Source organism: Alternaria incomplexa, assembly GCF_024043165.1.
Source record: "Alternaria incomplexa strain BMP 0042 chromosome Unknown scaffold_9, whole genome shotgun sequence".
Lineage (NCBI taxonomy): Eukaryota > Fungi > Ascomycota > Dothideomycetes > Pleosporales > Pleosporaceae > Alternaria > Alternaria incomplexa.
The window spans coordinates 1,446,686-1,463,132 of NW_026249858.1; the positions used below are offsets into that span (position 1 = coordinate 1,446,686).

The 16,447-nt window shown below is 50.8% G+C and overlaps 3 protein-coding genes and 1 non-coding gene across 4 annotated transcripts; 2 read left to right on the forward strand and 2 right to left on the reverse strand.

Moving 5' to 3' along the window:
* Positions 1-698: 698 nt before the first annotated feature.
* J4E90_006842 (uncharacterized protein) lies at positions 699-4,809 on the reverse strand (the record flags this gene model as incomplete). The annotated part of the gene is made up of 2 exons (XM_051436385.1): positions 699-870; positions 926-4,809. The coding sequence occupies 2 exons, from the start codon at positions 4,807-4,809 to the stop codon at positions 699-701; spliced, it is 4,056 nt and encodes a 1,351-aa protein (XP_051290179.1).
* A 1,492-nt stretch (positions 4,810-6,301) lies between these two features.
* J4E90_006843 lies at positions 6,302-6,410 on the forward strand. Its single transcript has one exon. It is a non-coding gene; the product is annotated as a tRNA-Lys (tRNA).
* Positions 6,411-11,584: 5,174 nt separating this feature from the next.
* Positions 11,585-14,455, forward strand: J4E90_006844 (uncharacterized protein; the record flags this gene model as incomplete). The annotated part of the gene is made up of 3 exons (XM_051436386.1): positions 11,585-12,503; positions 12,557-12,741; positions 12,788-14,455. The coding sequence occupies 3 exons, from the start codon at positions 11,585-11,587 to the stop codon at positions 14,453-14,455; spliced, it is 2,772 nt and encodes a 923-aa protein (XP_051290180.1).
* Positions 14,456-15,267: 812 nt separating this feature from the next.
* On the reverse strand, positions 15,268-15,897 carry J4E90_006845 (uncharacterized protein; the record flags this gene model as incomplete). The annotated part of the gene is made up of 2 exons (XM_051436387.1): positions 15,268-15,702; positions 15,835-15,897. The coding sequence occupies 2 exons, from the start codon at positions 15,895-15,897 to the stop codon at positions 15,268-15,270; spliced, it is 498 nt and encodes a 165-aa protein (XP_051290181.1).
* Positions 15,898-16,447: the final 550 nt, after the last annotated feature.

Consider the following 16,447-nt stretch of genomic DNA (forward strand, 5'->3'; position numbering starts at 1 on the left):
CCTGCAAAATACTACTGCAATGTTACTTCCTTCCTTCCTCCTGTCCGGCAATTCTCAATACATGGGTAAATAGCGGCTCGTCTCAACAATGCTCAATCAGAAACTTCTGCGTCCTGAAACTGCATGCGAGCGCCGTAACGCTGGCAAAAGAGCGCAGCTGCAATCACGATCACCACAGTGACGATAGTGGGGTACCATGTGCCCCTCCCTACCCACAATTTGGCCTGCCACCACGCGGTCGACGGGTAAAGTAGCTATTAGTCTCGACAGCTCGAGGCACCGGATAATTAGTACGCGCCATGGTCGTGATTTACCGTTCGTCCATGGCATTGGATAAGCGATGAGCCGGCGTGGGATTTCTTTTTGTGCTGTTCGCATGCCGTGGTGGGGCGATGAAACGTTTGAGGCTCTTCGGACATGCGACATGACGGCGTGATTGTTGCAATAGCCGGGAGTGAAGCGGCATTACAGCACATCAACGACAGAACACAGACTGAATGGAGAATAAGTCATTAGAAACTACGAGCAAAAGCTTCGTTGGTTGACGCTAACATCAATAACACTATGCAGTACCGATATCAAAGACATCATGCCCGCTGGGAGCGCAGTCGTACACGAATATCATTCCGCCCATTCCCATGCGCCAAGCAAACACCGATGAGTGAAGTTCATTCCCGCGATCATCCCCAGATCCCGGCTTACTTCCGCGAACTCGCCATCTCTCCGAACCGACCTCGTTGCTGTGTGGTGTCATAGGCTTGCAGCACCCTAGCTTGCGATTCGTCTGTTTGAGAGAACGCATAACCACGCTGTTTGCGCATGCGCTGCACTTGTCGGACTTTTCGGATTGCTTTTTGGAATTGTTCCATGCTGTTGAAGAGTTAGTCAGCTGTTGCTCGCAAGGGTGAATATTAAGTAAACATACCGTGGCCGATAATCTTGGATGTTGTACTTCTGAATCTCCTGGACGTGATGGTAGCTCTGCGGGAAGTACATCCTCTTGGCGTACTTCCATGCAAAGTCTCGGATGAGACAGAGTGGCGGCAACACCAAGACCATTGCCCAAAACCGCGGGTCGGGGAACAAGCGCTCGATGACACCAACGTACTCGGTGGAGATGTTAACCTTGGGAGCCACAACGGCGTAGATGGGCATCAAGATGAACCATAGCAGCATGGAGCCTGGGATGGCTATTACAGTGTACTTCGTCCAGATGTTGGTAATGAGAGAGGCTTTGAGAAGAACAGTCGCAAGGTTGGCTGTGTAGGAGGCAGTTCCCCAGACCCAATGACCTGCGTTTCGGCCATCCCATTGCGGCCAGTCCCACAGAATGAATGCTTGAGCGCCGAAGTAGAGGATTAGCGAGTGGTAGAAACCGTTTCCGACCCATGACCAGAAAGAGTGCATCCTAAAGAACACGCCAGACTGACTGAGTCGGTAGAGTTGCGGATACCTGTCCAAAAGCCTTGCGCTTACGAACTGATCGAAAATACCCAAGACGAAAGGCGGTGCAGCGGTAAAGAACACGTTGTACATCGTCAGTGTCCACGATTCGTAGATAATCTGGCCAGAGAAACCGTTCTGGAAAGCGTACCAAAACTGCGTCATGAACATGGCAATGTTCTTATAGAAGGAGTACAAGATGACCTTGCTAACACGCTGGTAGCTCCACGCGCCATGGACAAGAAGAAGCTTACGCAGGTAGCGGAACTGCCCAATCGCGATATCCGCGCTGCGAGCTGCCTGTAATCCCTCCATACCGCTGATACCAACACCAACGTGAGCAGCTTGGATCATGGAGACATCGTTCGCACCGTCGCCGATGGCTAAGAGGATAGCCTTGAGATGGCGTTTGACAAGCTTGACAACAAGGGCCTTCTGGAGAGGGGAGACACGGCAACAGATGACAGCCTTGCATCTGACAGCGAGATCCAAGAACTCCTTCTCGAGGTCGCGTTCAAGAGCGTAAGTGAGTGATTTGCCATCAATGACTAGAGCGAGGACGTCCACCTCTGCGCCGCCTTGGCTCTGGCTGGTGACTGCTTGGTACTTTTTGCGAATGTTGTCTCGTGTATCTTCCTTGTTTTCCTCGTTGATGATGAGGAGACTCATGTCTTCACTAATCAGCTTGCAGCTCATGCCAATGTTGATAGCGGTTTCTTGACGATCTCCAGTGAGAACCCAGACCTTGATACCGGCTGATTGCAGAGTAGCGATAGTGTCTGGCACGCCCTCCTGCAGCTTGTCTTCGATAGCAGTCGCGCCAAGTAGAGTCATATCACGCTCAATAAGCTCAGCGGCCTTGTCTAGCTCTTCGGCACGGTTTCCGCTGACTGTGGTTTGCGCAGTGTTGAAGATGGTCCACCATTCCTGGAACTCGTTCTCCGGTATTTCTCGCATAGCAAGACACAGCGTGCGCAGTCCCTCGGAAGCGTATTCCTCAAGATGCGTCAATGTCGTTTCCACATGGGGGTTGTCCTTGCTAAGTCTCTCCAGAATGACGGTGTCGGCACCCTTGGTATAACAGACAATCTTGCCTTCGGGAGTGCGGAAGATAGTCGACATCCTCTTCCTGGTAGAGTTGAATTCGCAAACGGCTAAGAGCTCGTATTCCAACTCGCGACCGTCGACTTCGATAATGACGGCGCGCGGCTTTCGTGCGATGAATTTGTAACCAAGAGTCACCGCACCTTCAACCAAAGCACCCTCATCAGGAGACGCAGCTTGGTATTTGATAGCGGCCTTTTCACCCTTTCGCTCGGGAATGACTGTGTGACAAGTTGAAAGTAGAGTGAGGAACTGGTCAATGATATACTTGTTGTGGTGCGTTTTGCGATTTTGCTCGAGCTGCTTGAAGTCGTGAATACCAACCTCAACGCCGTCCTCGATCGTAGCACGTCTGTCCTCTGGGACCTCATCGGCATACTGGATACCAGCAATTGTGGACTGCTTGAATTCCATTACATTGCAGGTCAGAGTACCCGTCTTATCTGAAAAGATGTATTCAATCTGACCCAGTTCCTCGACCAATGACGAAGTTCGACATTTCGCAGGTGTATCCGTTGGTTCGTAGTAAATGTCCAAGTCGGAATCGATCAGACTGCCAGTATAGTACTTGACGATCTCGATTGTCACGAAAAGTGAGATGGGTACCAGGTTGGAGTATAACACCCAATATGTCAGAAGGTCTCGGAAGAACTGCTTGGCGCCGTTGAAAGTCTCAAGCCTAAGGTACTCGAGGCTATCTCTTTGCGTGGATTGGATAATGACGTCGCCTATTGAGCTGATAATACTTAGGATTATGAGAATGACGACAAGCATGAGAATCTGCTTGTTGACCATCCTCTCCACTGCAGTAGTCTTGATAGGTGTAGCGGTCGCATTCCTCATCAGCTTGGTTTCGTGTCCAGTGAAGACAACAACGCCATGTATCCAAGGGGTGTTTCGTAATGTAGCTCCACGTAACAACAGCTGATCGGGTTGAAGTGGTAGTTCCTTCTCTCCGCCACCTGCTGCGATGGTCAAGGTTGCTTCATACGTGTATAGACTACTGTTCGGCTGTTCCGATCGGATGCGGCCTCCCAGTCGCGCTAGCTCAGCAGGGCTGACATAGTCAGCTGTCTCCGGAATAGCTTGCTTGATCTTGAGGTTCGTCTCTCCGTCCAAGTTGGCCGTTTCAATGTAGCACAGACCTTCCGGCTCGGAAGAAGCGAGTAGGACCAGATCAGTTGGGAAAGGTGATTCAGATTCGACGCGTACGATGTCGCCTACTGCCACGTTGACCCATTTTGTATCCACAAAGGAAGACCCTTTGAGAACTTGCGCCTTTGAGTTGTTGAGGTCGGAATCGGACTGTTTTCGCCGGTAGTCCTCAATGTATTCCTTGACCGCCGAGACCAGTAGGACTATGCCGAGCGGAACAATTGTAGTGAATCGCGACGTGGGTGAGATACCGGGGATCTGTTGTAGGATGGCAGTGAATAAGAAGAAGAGGTTGGCGTATTTGGAGAACTGCTCGTAGAGGAATTTGGGGAGGAAGGTGACGACGTTGTATTTCGAGGTGGAGATGTGGTTGTCGACGTATTTGTTCGCGGCGTTCGCAGGCGGGTTGTTCAGGTGGATGATTCGGGGCCCCAGTGTGGATGGGTCTGGCGCACCCCGACCGAAGCCGAACTTGAACGTCCCCAGCCCCTTCTTTGTCTTTGACGACTGGCCATCGTCGCGTGCGCTCGCGGTCGCGCTGGGCTGCCGTTGGTGTGCTGCATTCTCAGTCAATGGAAGGTCCATCTCAGAGTACTCGTTCCCCTGCCCGAACATATTCTTGACTCTCCCCGTTAGGCCACCTCCGAGACTCAGGATACTATTCCTGTTGTGCGCCTTCTTGGATGCCCCGCGCTGTATACCTGGTGAAGCCTGATCATACGCCCCTCCTGCAGCATAGTAGCCCTGTGTTGAGGCATCGTCGTCGTGTGGTATATCTGCGTCCGAGTACCGTTGGTAGTTGTTCAGGTCCGACGTTTGCGAGTAGGCTCTGTTATTGTTTGCTCCCCCCAGATAGGGCGAGGTACCCGTTGGTGCGCCAGGCCCGCCCGGCAGGCCTGCCGTCGCCCTCCCACCCCCAACAAAGTCATCGTAGGACACCGAGGGCCGGCCCTGGGGCGCCGCGTCGGAGCTGTCTATGTCGTACCGGTGGAGGAGGTCCTGGTCGTTTGCGGGTGGTGGTGCGCCCGAGTAGTATGTGGGTTGGTGGTCGTCAAAGTCGATCAGGTTCTCGCTGTGAGACGGTCCCCCCGGCGGCCGGCTGGCCATAGCGGCCGAATGTTGTGCTGGGCGTCTGTCTCCGAAGAGCGCGGCTTCTCTACCACTTCATGTACGGGTCGCCAGTGTGTCGTCTGCGCTGCAGTGTGTTGGCGCGTCGCGGAGGTATACGGAGTACGGAGGTCTTGCGGAGCTTCCTCGTAAGCCGCCCTGGTAATAGTAGTCACACAGCTTGGCCGGCGTTTCGGAGTTGAGTTTGTACGGGTTGCGCGCAATGTGTCGTGATCGCGTGTATATCGTGGAAAAGCGAACGTCAACCTTTCACCGGCGCTGGCAATGGTCGCGGATTTGTTTGCAAGGTTTCGCTGCTTGCCCGTCGTCGAAAGATGGAGGCACGGACCCAAGTGCTGAGGCAGTGCCTACCCCGATCCTGGACAACCTGCTGCAACCGCGCCCCTGGGGTCTCGATATATCGACGAATGATATCGGATCTCCTTGGCCGTATGTCTCAAATTGCACCACGCTGCACGCACGCGCGAATGCTGCAAACTACCCTACTTGCAGCGACATTACGCGGCGCCACGTTGTGGGGAGAGATTCGGTGGAGACCCTGACGTTGCGCCAAGTCTGCATGCTGATACTCTCAACAACGCTCTTCATTTCTTTTGCTAGGGCCTTGTTCTAGAATACACGAGTCCATCCATCAAGATGTTCGCCATGCAATGCGCAACACTGTTAACCTCCTGTTAGTACCAAAATACCATTCGGCTTGCCGGACTGCGCCAAGTACCGACGGCTTGTAAGGCGGGCACACTACAATTTCTCTCAGCCCGGTTCGTGCTGCGGCATGTTGAACTCATCGAAGATGATCAGATCTAACCGACAGAACGAATCTAGAATTTTGCTCATATATCAAAGTGCCGAGCTCATCAAACTGTGCATCTGCCACACAGTCGAGAATGTGCATTTTGCAAGTGCATCGACATGCTTCTTCTGAAGAGTTGACGTTAGTTTTGACGGTTAGGACTATACGGATCGTTGGTAGAGTGAGGCTGTGGCTCGTTCTCGTTCACTCGTATGTACTCATGGCGCAGCCGATGCGCCCAAAATAGCACCATGTATTCGTGGCCTGTAAATCGTTGCATATCCGCCCCAAGGCAGTGTAATTTCTTGATCATGATACCCGCGTACAGTGACCGCGGTTTGAAGACTACTTGGTAAGTAGTTTCCGTCGAGTTATCTCACTGTCACAACAGACCGTAAGTTCGGAAAGTAAACGTCTTCAATGTAAAGTAATCAATACAGCCATGGCCAATAGCCAGGAGGTTAGGGTGATGATTTACCGAGCATGCAGATGGTTGGTGTTCCACTAATGAAATTTTCCAAGCGTCCCGCGGACATCCTCCCCGCCCCGCCCACTATACTTCCAGTCATGGCAAACTTCATCATAGAAAGCTGTACAACCATGCTCTCGAGCTAGAGATGGCGCTGCTTGGTATATAAAGGTTACTAGGAAACAGCCTTCCATCGAACAATATTACTAGCCCGGCTAGCTCAATCGGTAGAGCGTGAGACTCTTAGTCTTTCACGGTCTAACAGACACGATTACTCAGTACATCTCAAGGTTGTGGGTTCGACCCCCACGTCGGGCTTGTACGTTCTAGCTTTTTGTTTCGCGTTCATTTGAACGCTTCAGCCCTTTTTTGGTGTTGAGGATGTTGGTGGATGGCATTTCCACCACGTCAGCCTTTTTACCCCACCACCACACTCTACAAAACCGTATTTGCACACCAGAACTGTGGCGACTCTGCTCCACGATATCGTTGTATTTTTAATATTTTTAGTTCAGTCTGTTATTGATCACTGGCTCCAATCCGACGTAGACCATATATAATTCTCACGCATCCTACAAGCCATGGGAATACAACTCCAATGTTCAAAATATACACGGCAGATTCTATCGCAGCCTCTGCATATGTCCTTAATCGTTCATCACATCTCTGTTATTAACATATCTTCTCGTGATGACTGGTTTTGCACTGTGTTCAGGCCATGTCCCTCCCTAAGTACCAAATATGAGCGAATGGGTGCAGCATCGACAGGAGTGCTCCAACTCGCCCATCGATTCGGTAGCCGCGTAAGCGTTCAGAGTGATTCTTCTCTAAACCACTACCCTGTTTAAGGGAAAAATCGAACACCTCTAGAGCCTACATTAAGATAAGAACGGGCAAAGTAAGTAGCCTAATGGCGACGTAGGCTCTAGGGTGTTCAGTTTATCCCTTGTATGAGGTACACATTGTAGGATAATTGTAAGCTCTTTCGTCATAACGTTTACAAATAGAAAGACGTGAGGCATTGAAATATTCACAACAGTGAATCGTCTACACAAGCCGACGCCAGCACGCAATTGAGTCTGTTCTCCTTCTGCTGTCACATGACAAGCACATTACACTTGCGCTATTCTTAGTCCAAAATCCGCACTGCCTTCTACATTCAGTTTTCTTCCGCTTAGGCGCCTACATCTCACCGCAGCAATCCTTCCCCGTCAACTAAACCATCATGTCAGCGGAAAACAGCATAATCGTAAAAAGATACAACGAAGAAAACACTTTCCGCGGCGTCATTCATCACGATATCCTTGCCCGTCATTGTATCCTCGACAATGGCCGTCATGCACGCGGACTCGACTACACCACCGCGCCCAGTCTGGGTTTACTGTCAAAACTGCCAGTAGAGTTGCAGCAGCAGATTATCTTGCAAATGGATATTTCTACTGTGTTGGCGTGGAGGGGAGTGAACAAAAGGGCAATGGACTTGGTGTCAAACTTGTTCGAGTGGAAAGAGGTAGCAAAAAGTCGCTGAGAATACCAGACTGGAGACTAACACCGTACCAACAGATCACCACACTCGCTCCTCACGCCCTGAGAATGGCCATCGGCCTCGGTCCACAGTCCACCTCCAGCCTTGCAGACCTTCATACCGCGCTCCACTGCCGTACCTGCGATTACATCGGCTGCACATCCGACACAGCACCGTACATCGACGCGGCGACTCTCAAACATCTCTGTCGTGATTGCTTCGCGAACCAGGCAGCTGATATAAAGTTCGAGATTGACATGGCGTTTGGCTATATCGTGGAGCTTTACATGTCTCATGTGATGGGAAGAGAACCTGAAAGGCAATATGATGGGCCGCGTAAGGTGGCTGTTGTTGAGCGCAGGGCCTGGGTTTATGTGGGTGCGCTGGAGGAGTGAGATGGGGTGTTGCAGCTACAAAGAACGAAGATCTCTACGGCGGAGTTGCGGACAGGCGGTAATTTGGTGGGTTGGCTTGGAACGAAGACGCTTCACTAGGAAATAATCGAAGCTGTATAGCCCTTTGCTGTATACACACTATTAGATTTTGATAGACAAGTAGTATATAAGATAACGTATACTTTAACCTGCGCTATATTCGCGAAATACCTAACGCGAAAAGTTTTTGTCGTCTCCTCGTCCCAGAGTAGCGACTCGCACATGGCACGCCGAGGTGAAGTAGACTTCTGCGTCACCACAACTTTAGCAAAATATACCTTCCCAAGCAAGTTCAACGGCTTTACGGGCGCCTTGCCATACTCTGTTCTGTTGAGTCTAGACCACATGCCCTTGAGATGTTTTCGATGACTGATCTTGGGATTGAATGAGACATAACGATGGTGAAAGAAGATGAGATTGAGTGGAGTGGTGGCGGGTCGGCTTCACATGGGCAGTACGTAGCGCTTGTCAGTACTGATGGTCTCAATGCTTGCTTCTACTGCTTTCTCGACGCGAGTATCTAGGTATGCTTTCGGATCAAGCAAGGTAGCGGACATTTTCTGGGTAAAGAAGCGGCTTGTAAGAATGGCATTGCTTGTGCTACAATGCGGACTTAGTAAACATAAGAGTCCTAGTCTTCTTCATTACACTAAGTCTCTCCAACTAGAACCGTCGCATGTTTGCTGAGATATGCGTAAGGCTCCTAGATCGCGAAGTCTCATGCGTGGGATTTGTTTTCGTCTTGTTGTATAAGCCGGAAGGGCTGCCGTATGTACGCGCGTATCGAAACGCGGATAGCGAAGTCGCGTTTGATCTGGGTGTGGAACGGGAGTATTGAAGATGATGCATGCTGGATCTGTCGCCCTTGTAAGTTGGTGCCTTGATAGCGTGTAGGAAAAAACTTACCGGTGAATCAACGCCTCTAAATCTCCCTTTCTGACTGCTACTTCTGAACCGTTGCCTCCAATTGCATTGAATCTACTCTCCAACGTGCCATACTTCTCCTCCAACATACAGACCTTCTTCATTGGACTCTTGTCCCCCGTGGTCTCCTTTTTTAACTTCTCTTGACTTCTCTCTAGCGCCTCATAGTCTTGTTTAACCCCTCTGATTCTATACTCTAAATCATCGCACGTCCTTTCCCACTCTTTTTCTACCGTTTCCATCTTCTTGTTCGCATTGGCCGACATGGTCGCGCTGCTCAAGTATCTGCGTAGGTCGTTGGCGTTGAGGCAGGAGCCGTGAAAAAGTATACTGATGGAGCACAATCAATAAAAGTATTGAGACAGTCTAAGCGAGTCGCGAGGTATCGAAGCATTATATATGTGGCAGTACGTTGAGGACCATTAGCGGGGAACGTACCATGAAACCATCCCCAACAGACCCCTCAACAATAACCAATCCAGTGTCGCGTAACTTGAAAGGGTCACTTCAATTACGTGTTGACTTGAGGAGCGAGCTTTCTTCCAACGGGTTCTAGATCATTCTCATTACAGTGATGATGCGCAATAATGAGACGACCCGTCCTCGACCAAGACCAGGCCTTGGTGGCTCTGGATCTAAGACATCAGTGCACAGTCACCTCATTCGAGGGGCAGAGTGAACACCTCAAAGCCTACATGGACTTTAGTCCATCTGGTCTGCATGTTATCATCTTAGTGTAGGCGGCAGTCCTATTATCTTCCATTTTCGGGCATTCTTTGCGATGTCCAAAGCCGCTGCATCCGTAGCACTGTATGTTGGCCTTGTCAGGACAGTCGTCCATGATATGACCCTTCTCTCGACAATGAAAGCAAGTCGCTAATGGACAATCCTTAACCCAATGCCCCTGGGAATTGCATTTGAGGCATCCATCGCTTCCGGGAATAACTTCGTCGGCGTAGTCGTTCAAGCCTAGGGTTGAAGAACGTGAGCGTGGAGGCGAGCTCATGATGTTGTCGCGTACCGCGTGAGAATGTTCGCGGGCTCTGATAACCTCTGAATCAAGAGTGCTCGCGAAATAAGAACTGGGCACCATGTGTGCCATCCTTGCTATGAATAGACGTCTTCACAGGAGGACGCGTTGTGTTCGAAGCGTGAGTATGAGGGATGACATGCCCACCACATCACGGGCGCGTCGCGTCGTGTTTCAGAAAATAATCCGCCGACTAGGCTTGAGATAGGCTAGCTGAAATCGAGTGAACGCGCATGGAAGTATAAATGCATCCGGCTTACACCGAGACCGATGATCAAACGAACTCTTCGAAGCTTCAGCTGGTGCAGACACTGCCCAGGTGGTATACAGTCGTGGTGACCGCATCTGGCATGCTCCAAGACGTGCACCGAACGCGAAAATTGACAGTGTCATGCAGTGCGCGTCGTTACCCAGAAGCATACATGGGTGTTGAGGATCGCGAAATATGAAGTGTGGGGCCGATGTGGACGTCGCGCTGGTGGATAGTTCGCGCTAAATTCTGGGTGCTGACAGGAAACCTTCGAACACCTCCAGGATACCTTATATTGGCGATGTACGAAGATTTCAGATGGCGAAGAAATGTCATAGTACAGAAGTGCACGAGGGTGTCCAGAGTGTTTGCTGCAGGCGGCCCGTGGGTGGTTTCCACAAGTGAACTAGCCTATCACATGATCGCGCTAAGGCACCTCGCGCAGACGCTGGAACTCCGCTCCTCCCCGACGCTGAACCTACACTTCTGTTCGCAAAATGCTATCGTGCGAACACATGCCGCTACCGAGTCCAGCACATAACCGTCGCAGCAGTTGTCTCTGGCATCTTCCCGTCGTTCTTGGATAGTCATTTACCCCGCGGTCAGACGCGTCGCGAGGTGCGCGTGTCCAGCTTGCGCCTATGGCTTTCGACTTACTCTTTTATCAAATCGGCACTGGTCTCTGGAATACCTACTATCATCAAGAACCTTGGCAATTCATAAGTACCCACACGTGTCACTACGCTCAAACATGCTGTTACCACGACTGCGATGGTTGAACCCGACTGGAACATCTCTCATGTGCTATGCTCACGCCATGATGGCGAATAATGAAGCCATCCCATCTCAACGTGCAGGTATTCTTTGTATACTTAAGCTATACATAGAGCTTCGGAGGGACTGGCGAGAAAGGCCGACACTTCGCCGTGGCATCATGTCACTTTACCTGACTACCACTGCGGCGCGTTCGCACAGCATGATCACGTCTCTCACCAGGCATTTACTCTCTGTACCCGAATGCATTCTATCGAATGGCGTTCTTTCACCTTTTGCCACTTCTCGGACAAGTGTCGCAATCTTCCACGTATCTTTTGATATCTCGTCTATCACCCGAGGACTCCAGTTCACGCTCTGCTCCTTTACCAGCTGGCCTGACCGCTAGCTTTACGACAGGTATATAAGCAATCCCTTCGAGCTTTCAGTTTCCTCTTTCCTCCATCAACCTTTCATCACTCCAATCTTGCTGTCTGGTCCACGACATCTGCCAAAGGATGACTGCACCCATTCGCTCAATTCCCTCCACATCCAAGCATCGCTTCAATATTCATCATGGCGTCCGAACCCATGCTACTCACATCCGACCAGTTCTCGAAACGCTTTCTGGAGGTCAAGAGCGTACCAAAGTATGATGCTACCCAAGAGCAGAAGGCAGATCACGATTGGTGGATCCTCGACAAGACAAGCGTTCAGGTCACACTGAAAGAAATCGCCGAACTTGTACAGAGTGCCATGAAAGGGCTGCCCAAGGACGATCGAGAGCTCGAGCACCTTTTGAAGGCCATTACAAAAGTTCAGCAAATCGAGAAGAAGCCCCCCATCAAGGTAGCTCTTCTGGGCGCTCAAGGTGCCGGCAAAAGCTTGTTTATCAACGCGCTATTCGGCATTGATGGTCTTTCCTTGACCGGAGCAGATGGAGCAGCTTGTACCAGCGCTATCGTCAGGTATGCTCAATACCCCAACAACGAAGCCGGCGACCAAATATTTTACGCCGAGATCAAGTTCTTGAACAGGGAAAAGATGGAAGAGATGTTGAAAGAGCACATCAAATCGTACACCCAATACTACGACGACGCCGATGACTCAGACGATGAGGAAGGCCCCCGCGTGAAATCTTTCCAGCAAGACGAGCTTGACCGCCGCCTGAAAGATACAGCAGAAGACGTCTTTCTCACTATCTTCGGTTCAAGAGAGCAATTCAAAGATAGTTGGAGCACAAGCGCCTACGAGGAAGGCGAATTTATGAGCATTTGCCAGGCGAAATGCAGCGAGGCAATGCGCAAGTACGACGCAGACTCCAATGGTGTGCATGGCGTACCCGCTGGCAGTGCAACGGAGTTGATGAAAAAGATCAAACCCTTTCTTACCAAGATAAAGGGCGAGCCATGCCTTTGGCCTTTGGTAGACTCCGTCACTATTCGCTTGCAGCACGAACTTCTCCAGCAAGGTCTTGAGATTATCGATCTTCCCGGTATTTATTCTCTCATAATATGCAGATTGCCCAGTTTACTAACAAATGAATAGGATCGGGCGATACCAACTTGTCAAGAACTCGACACGCCGAGGAGATCAAGGCAACTGTCGATGTTGAGATCGTTCTGGCTGACACCATTCGGATCACAACCGACGATACCATCATTCAAACCACGCGATCGGGTATTCTTCATCATGGGTCATCGAACGTTAAAGTAGTCGCCACCAAAATCGATGTAAGTTCCTGGCCCACGCTACGCAATGGTATGCTAACATCTGGAGTCGATATCGGACAATCAGCTCAATCAATGTACCGGATTACTCTACGACGAGCTGAAAAGGCTTATGCAAGAGGCAGACAACGAAGCAGCGGCTGCAGACGAACAAGGCGACGATGAGACTGTGATGCTCATGTCGAGATACAAGCAGTATGTTGAACGTCGCTTGAAGCTTGCGAAGATCCGGGAGCGTGCACAAGACATTTCGGTCGACCTTGCTGCAAAACTTGGAGGTCGAACTGATAGCGACCGTGTTGGTGTTTTCCACATCTCCGCTGCTGACTATATGTCATGGATCAAGTCGCCCAAAATCATGTTCAAGGATCAACCTGCTCTACAACCCAACGATACCGGTATTCCAGGTTTGCGTCAGTTTCTGTTCAATCTTCCAGCTCAGCAGAACCTAAACGACGTTGATACTCACATCAGAGCCGGAGTTCCTGCTTTCGTGGAGAAAGTAAGAAGGGTCTCGACGCAGTCAGACCGCGATGCTGGGTTCCGCACGATCGCTGACGAATTCGACAAGCTCCGTGGACCTCTTTTGGCCGACTTAGTAAACCAAGCAAAGGCGGTTGCCAAGAAGGTCTTCAAAGAAAGCATCGTCAAAGTCCGAGTCGACGTGAAAGGTTACAAGAAGGAGGTCGATTCCGTCTTGGTCAAGCGTTGGTCCGTAATCCCTACCCAGACCTTCAAAGTTGTCCTTCGATCAAGAGGTCTAGTTCGCCCCGGCGCCTCTAAGTCCGTGTTTCTCAAAAATGGGTGCGATTGGAACAAGCACCTCGCGACCACCCTCGCTCCCGGATTCCGGAACTGGTGCCTCACGTACAATGAACAAACACAACCCCTGAAAAAGGCATTACGGGATTCTATCGACATCATTTACCAGAAAGCAATGATGGAAATAGATGATTCCGCGGCGAACATATTGATCATCGAAAGGGCCAAAAGCAAGTTGCAAAAGATACGTGCAAAACTGGGACTCAAAATGAAAGCTCTTATGGAAGAGGTTGAGAAGACTGCGAAGAGCTCTCTGTACTGGGCAACTATGGAAGATGAGTGCAGTAACAGCCTTGTCTCTTGCATCACAGACGGCATCTTCGACCAGGTCTTCAATGCGCGGCCCCCACTTCATCAACCCAAGCGAGCTGGAACCACGACGAAACAGAAGTACGCAACACCAGTTGGAAAGTTCCAGAAAGACCTATTGGCAGAATTGATGATAACGCCTGGAGACCATTTCGTGGACCGCACCATTGAGTACTTTGAGCAAGAAGTTGTCACCAACATGAACCGGGTTATCGACAAACATTTCGGAGAAATCAGCACCCTCATGGATCACTTTAGCAACACTCTTCGAGAGCAAGCCCCAATCGACTATCCCATGACAGCGGTTGGCGAGGCCATACGCGCAGACCTGAAAGAGCTCATCCCCACACTCGAGGAGAAGGCTCTCCAGCTACAACGCCTCCTCCCCAAGATTATGAAGTCAGATGACGAGACAGCTCTTGTCCCCATTGAGAAATACTCTGATGCCAAGGATCAGGACATTGATTTACAAGCGCTTTACACGAAGGCGGTCAATCTCGAGAAGAACAGCGATCAGAATGGATCTACCAAGCATAAGCCGAAGCGAGGAACTGAGACTTCTTCCAAGCGGATGAAGCTGGAGTGAAGTCCACGTATCTTGGCTATACCCTCCAGGACCAACTTTGGATCACCTACCCGTCAACCAAGGTTCCCACAAATTCGGCAAAGTGTCTACGCGAAAACGGGACGATGGCGGATGCATTTCACTCTTTCTCTACTTCAGATGCTCTGTTAGACAAAAGTCGGAGCCATGCTGTATGGTAGCCTTTCACATTGGAATCATGCCGCGATCGCCGTGCAGGCGTATGCGCAGTATCAGTTAGGGCGTGTGCTTCTTGTTTTCCTTCCTGCGTTCACGATGCCTTCTCTCAGCGACAGCAGCGGTTGTTTTCACGATTTCTTTCGTTCTAGTCAGCAGGCGACTTTGAGCCCACTCTCTGGGTTCGGTTTGTCCTGCGCAAAAGTTTCTCGTCATCGAGCCATCTTTCTTACATACCTAGTCATAGCAACATGAACCACATTCAAGATACCAGCATACCTTTGCCCCCAGTTCATGGTATATGTGATCAAACCGGTCGTCCACTCGATATCTCTAGCTCGATGCCTCTGACGCGCTGCAATCATTCACGCCCCTCCAATGTGCACTGAGATCTTCGTCTGTTAAGAGGAATTGAGAGGGATATAATAATAGTCGCTAACAAAAATGTGTATATATCCAGCACGCGAAAGATGAAAGGAGAGTCAAAACCATACAGTACACCAACAGCAATCCGCATCCCCTACTCCATACTCAAAGAACACCAGTATCGTATATCCACCACCCATCTCCTACAGCCACCATGATCCCCCACGCAAACCCCTATGATCATTCTTCCGCAGGTATCACATAACACCCCTCTACGCGCCATCCCCCCACAGCCCAACAACCTGCATCGCAAACGCGACGCCCGCCAACCCTGTCTTAACCCACTCAACCACCTGCTTCCGCTCAACCGCCAAGCGCACCTGCTCGCCATTCACCTCATCACCCTGCGCCTCCAACTCCATAACCTGCCTCTTCTCATTGCCGCCCTCAGTCAGACCAACCGCATAGTCCACACCGGGTCCAGACACAAACGAGAAAATGGATGTGTAAAGTAGGTATGGGTGCCGGAAGCGGGCGGGCGAGAGACAGTAGGCGGAGAAGAGGGTGAAGGTTGTCATGTGGCGGAGGTAGGAGGATAGGTTTGTGGATTTGGTGGTGAGGTAGATGAGGGAGGTGCGGGCGTTTATGGCGGTGGGGAGGGCGAGGAGGGAGGGGAGGGCAACGGTCGAGACGGTTGCTGAGACGCCCTGAGGGGGTGTTAGTATCTGGACAGTGTATTTGGTGTTTGTTGAGGGGGTTGGTATAGGGAGGGCAGGGTTGGAGCTCTGATAGCTTCATGCGGGGAGCTTGGAGGCGTGAAGTGGCGGGTGGTGACTTACAGTTGCGATTCCCAGGGTGATTGTTCCGACGAATTTACATATTGAGACTGTTTGGGCGGCCATTGTGATGGTACCGTGAGGTTTTTGCGACAACGAATTGCTCTGTCTATCGCGCGGGTTCTTTGTCGTGGAGTTATCTGTTGGCAATGCAGGTTGACGTGCATGCAGCGCTTGGAAGATTGCGGAGATGCTACGGGCATCATACGGAGCAGGCTGTCATCTTTCGGAGAAATCGGAATGGCCCAAGCTTCCCCTTCCAGAATGCGGAGAAGAGCACATGTCAATCAGTAATCATACGTCCACGGCCTATAGAAAGAAAGATGTTGATTCATTGTCAGGACGCTCCTTACCGTACATACTCTGCACGGTCTTCCAAACCTATAAAATGTATTCGATGCGCGCAATGTATCGCCCAGGGCGGATCGCAAGCATCAAGAGAGTAATCTTGCCAGTCGTACCTCGGCTTACAACACCAACGCGTATCCTGCACGCATCAGCCGGGGCTTGCGGCCGTAACTTTCACACGACGTGAGCAACCTCAGCTACTTATACTCCACTCCATATTGATCTCCGCATTCGACGATAACTCCCAACGTCATCACCTGCTCACTCA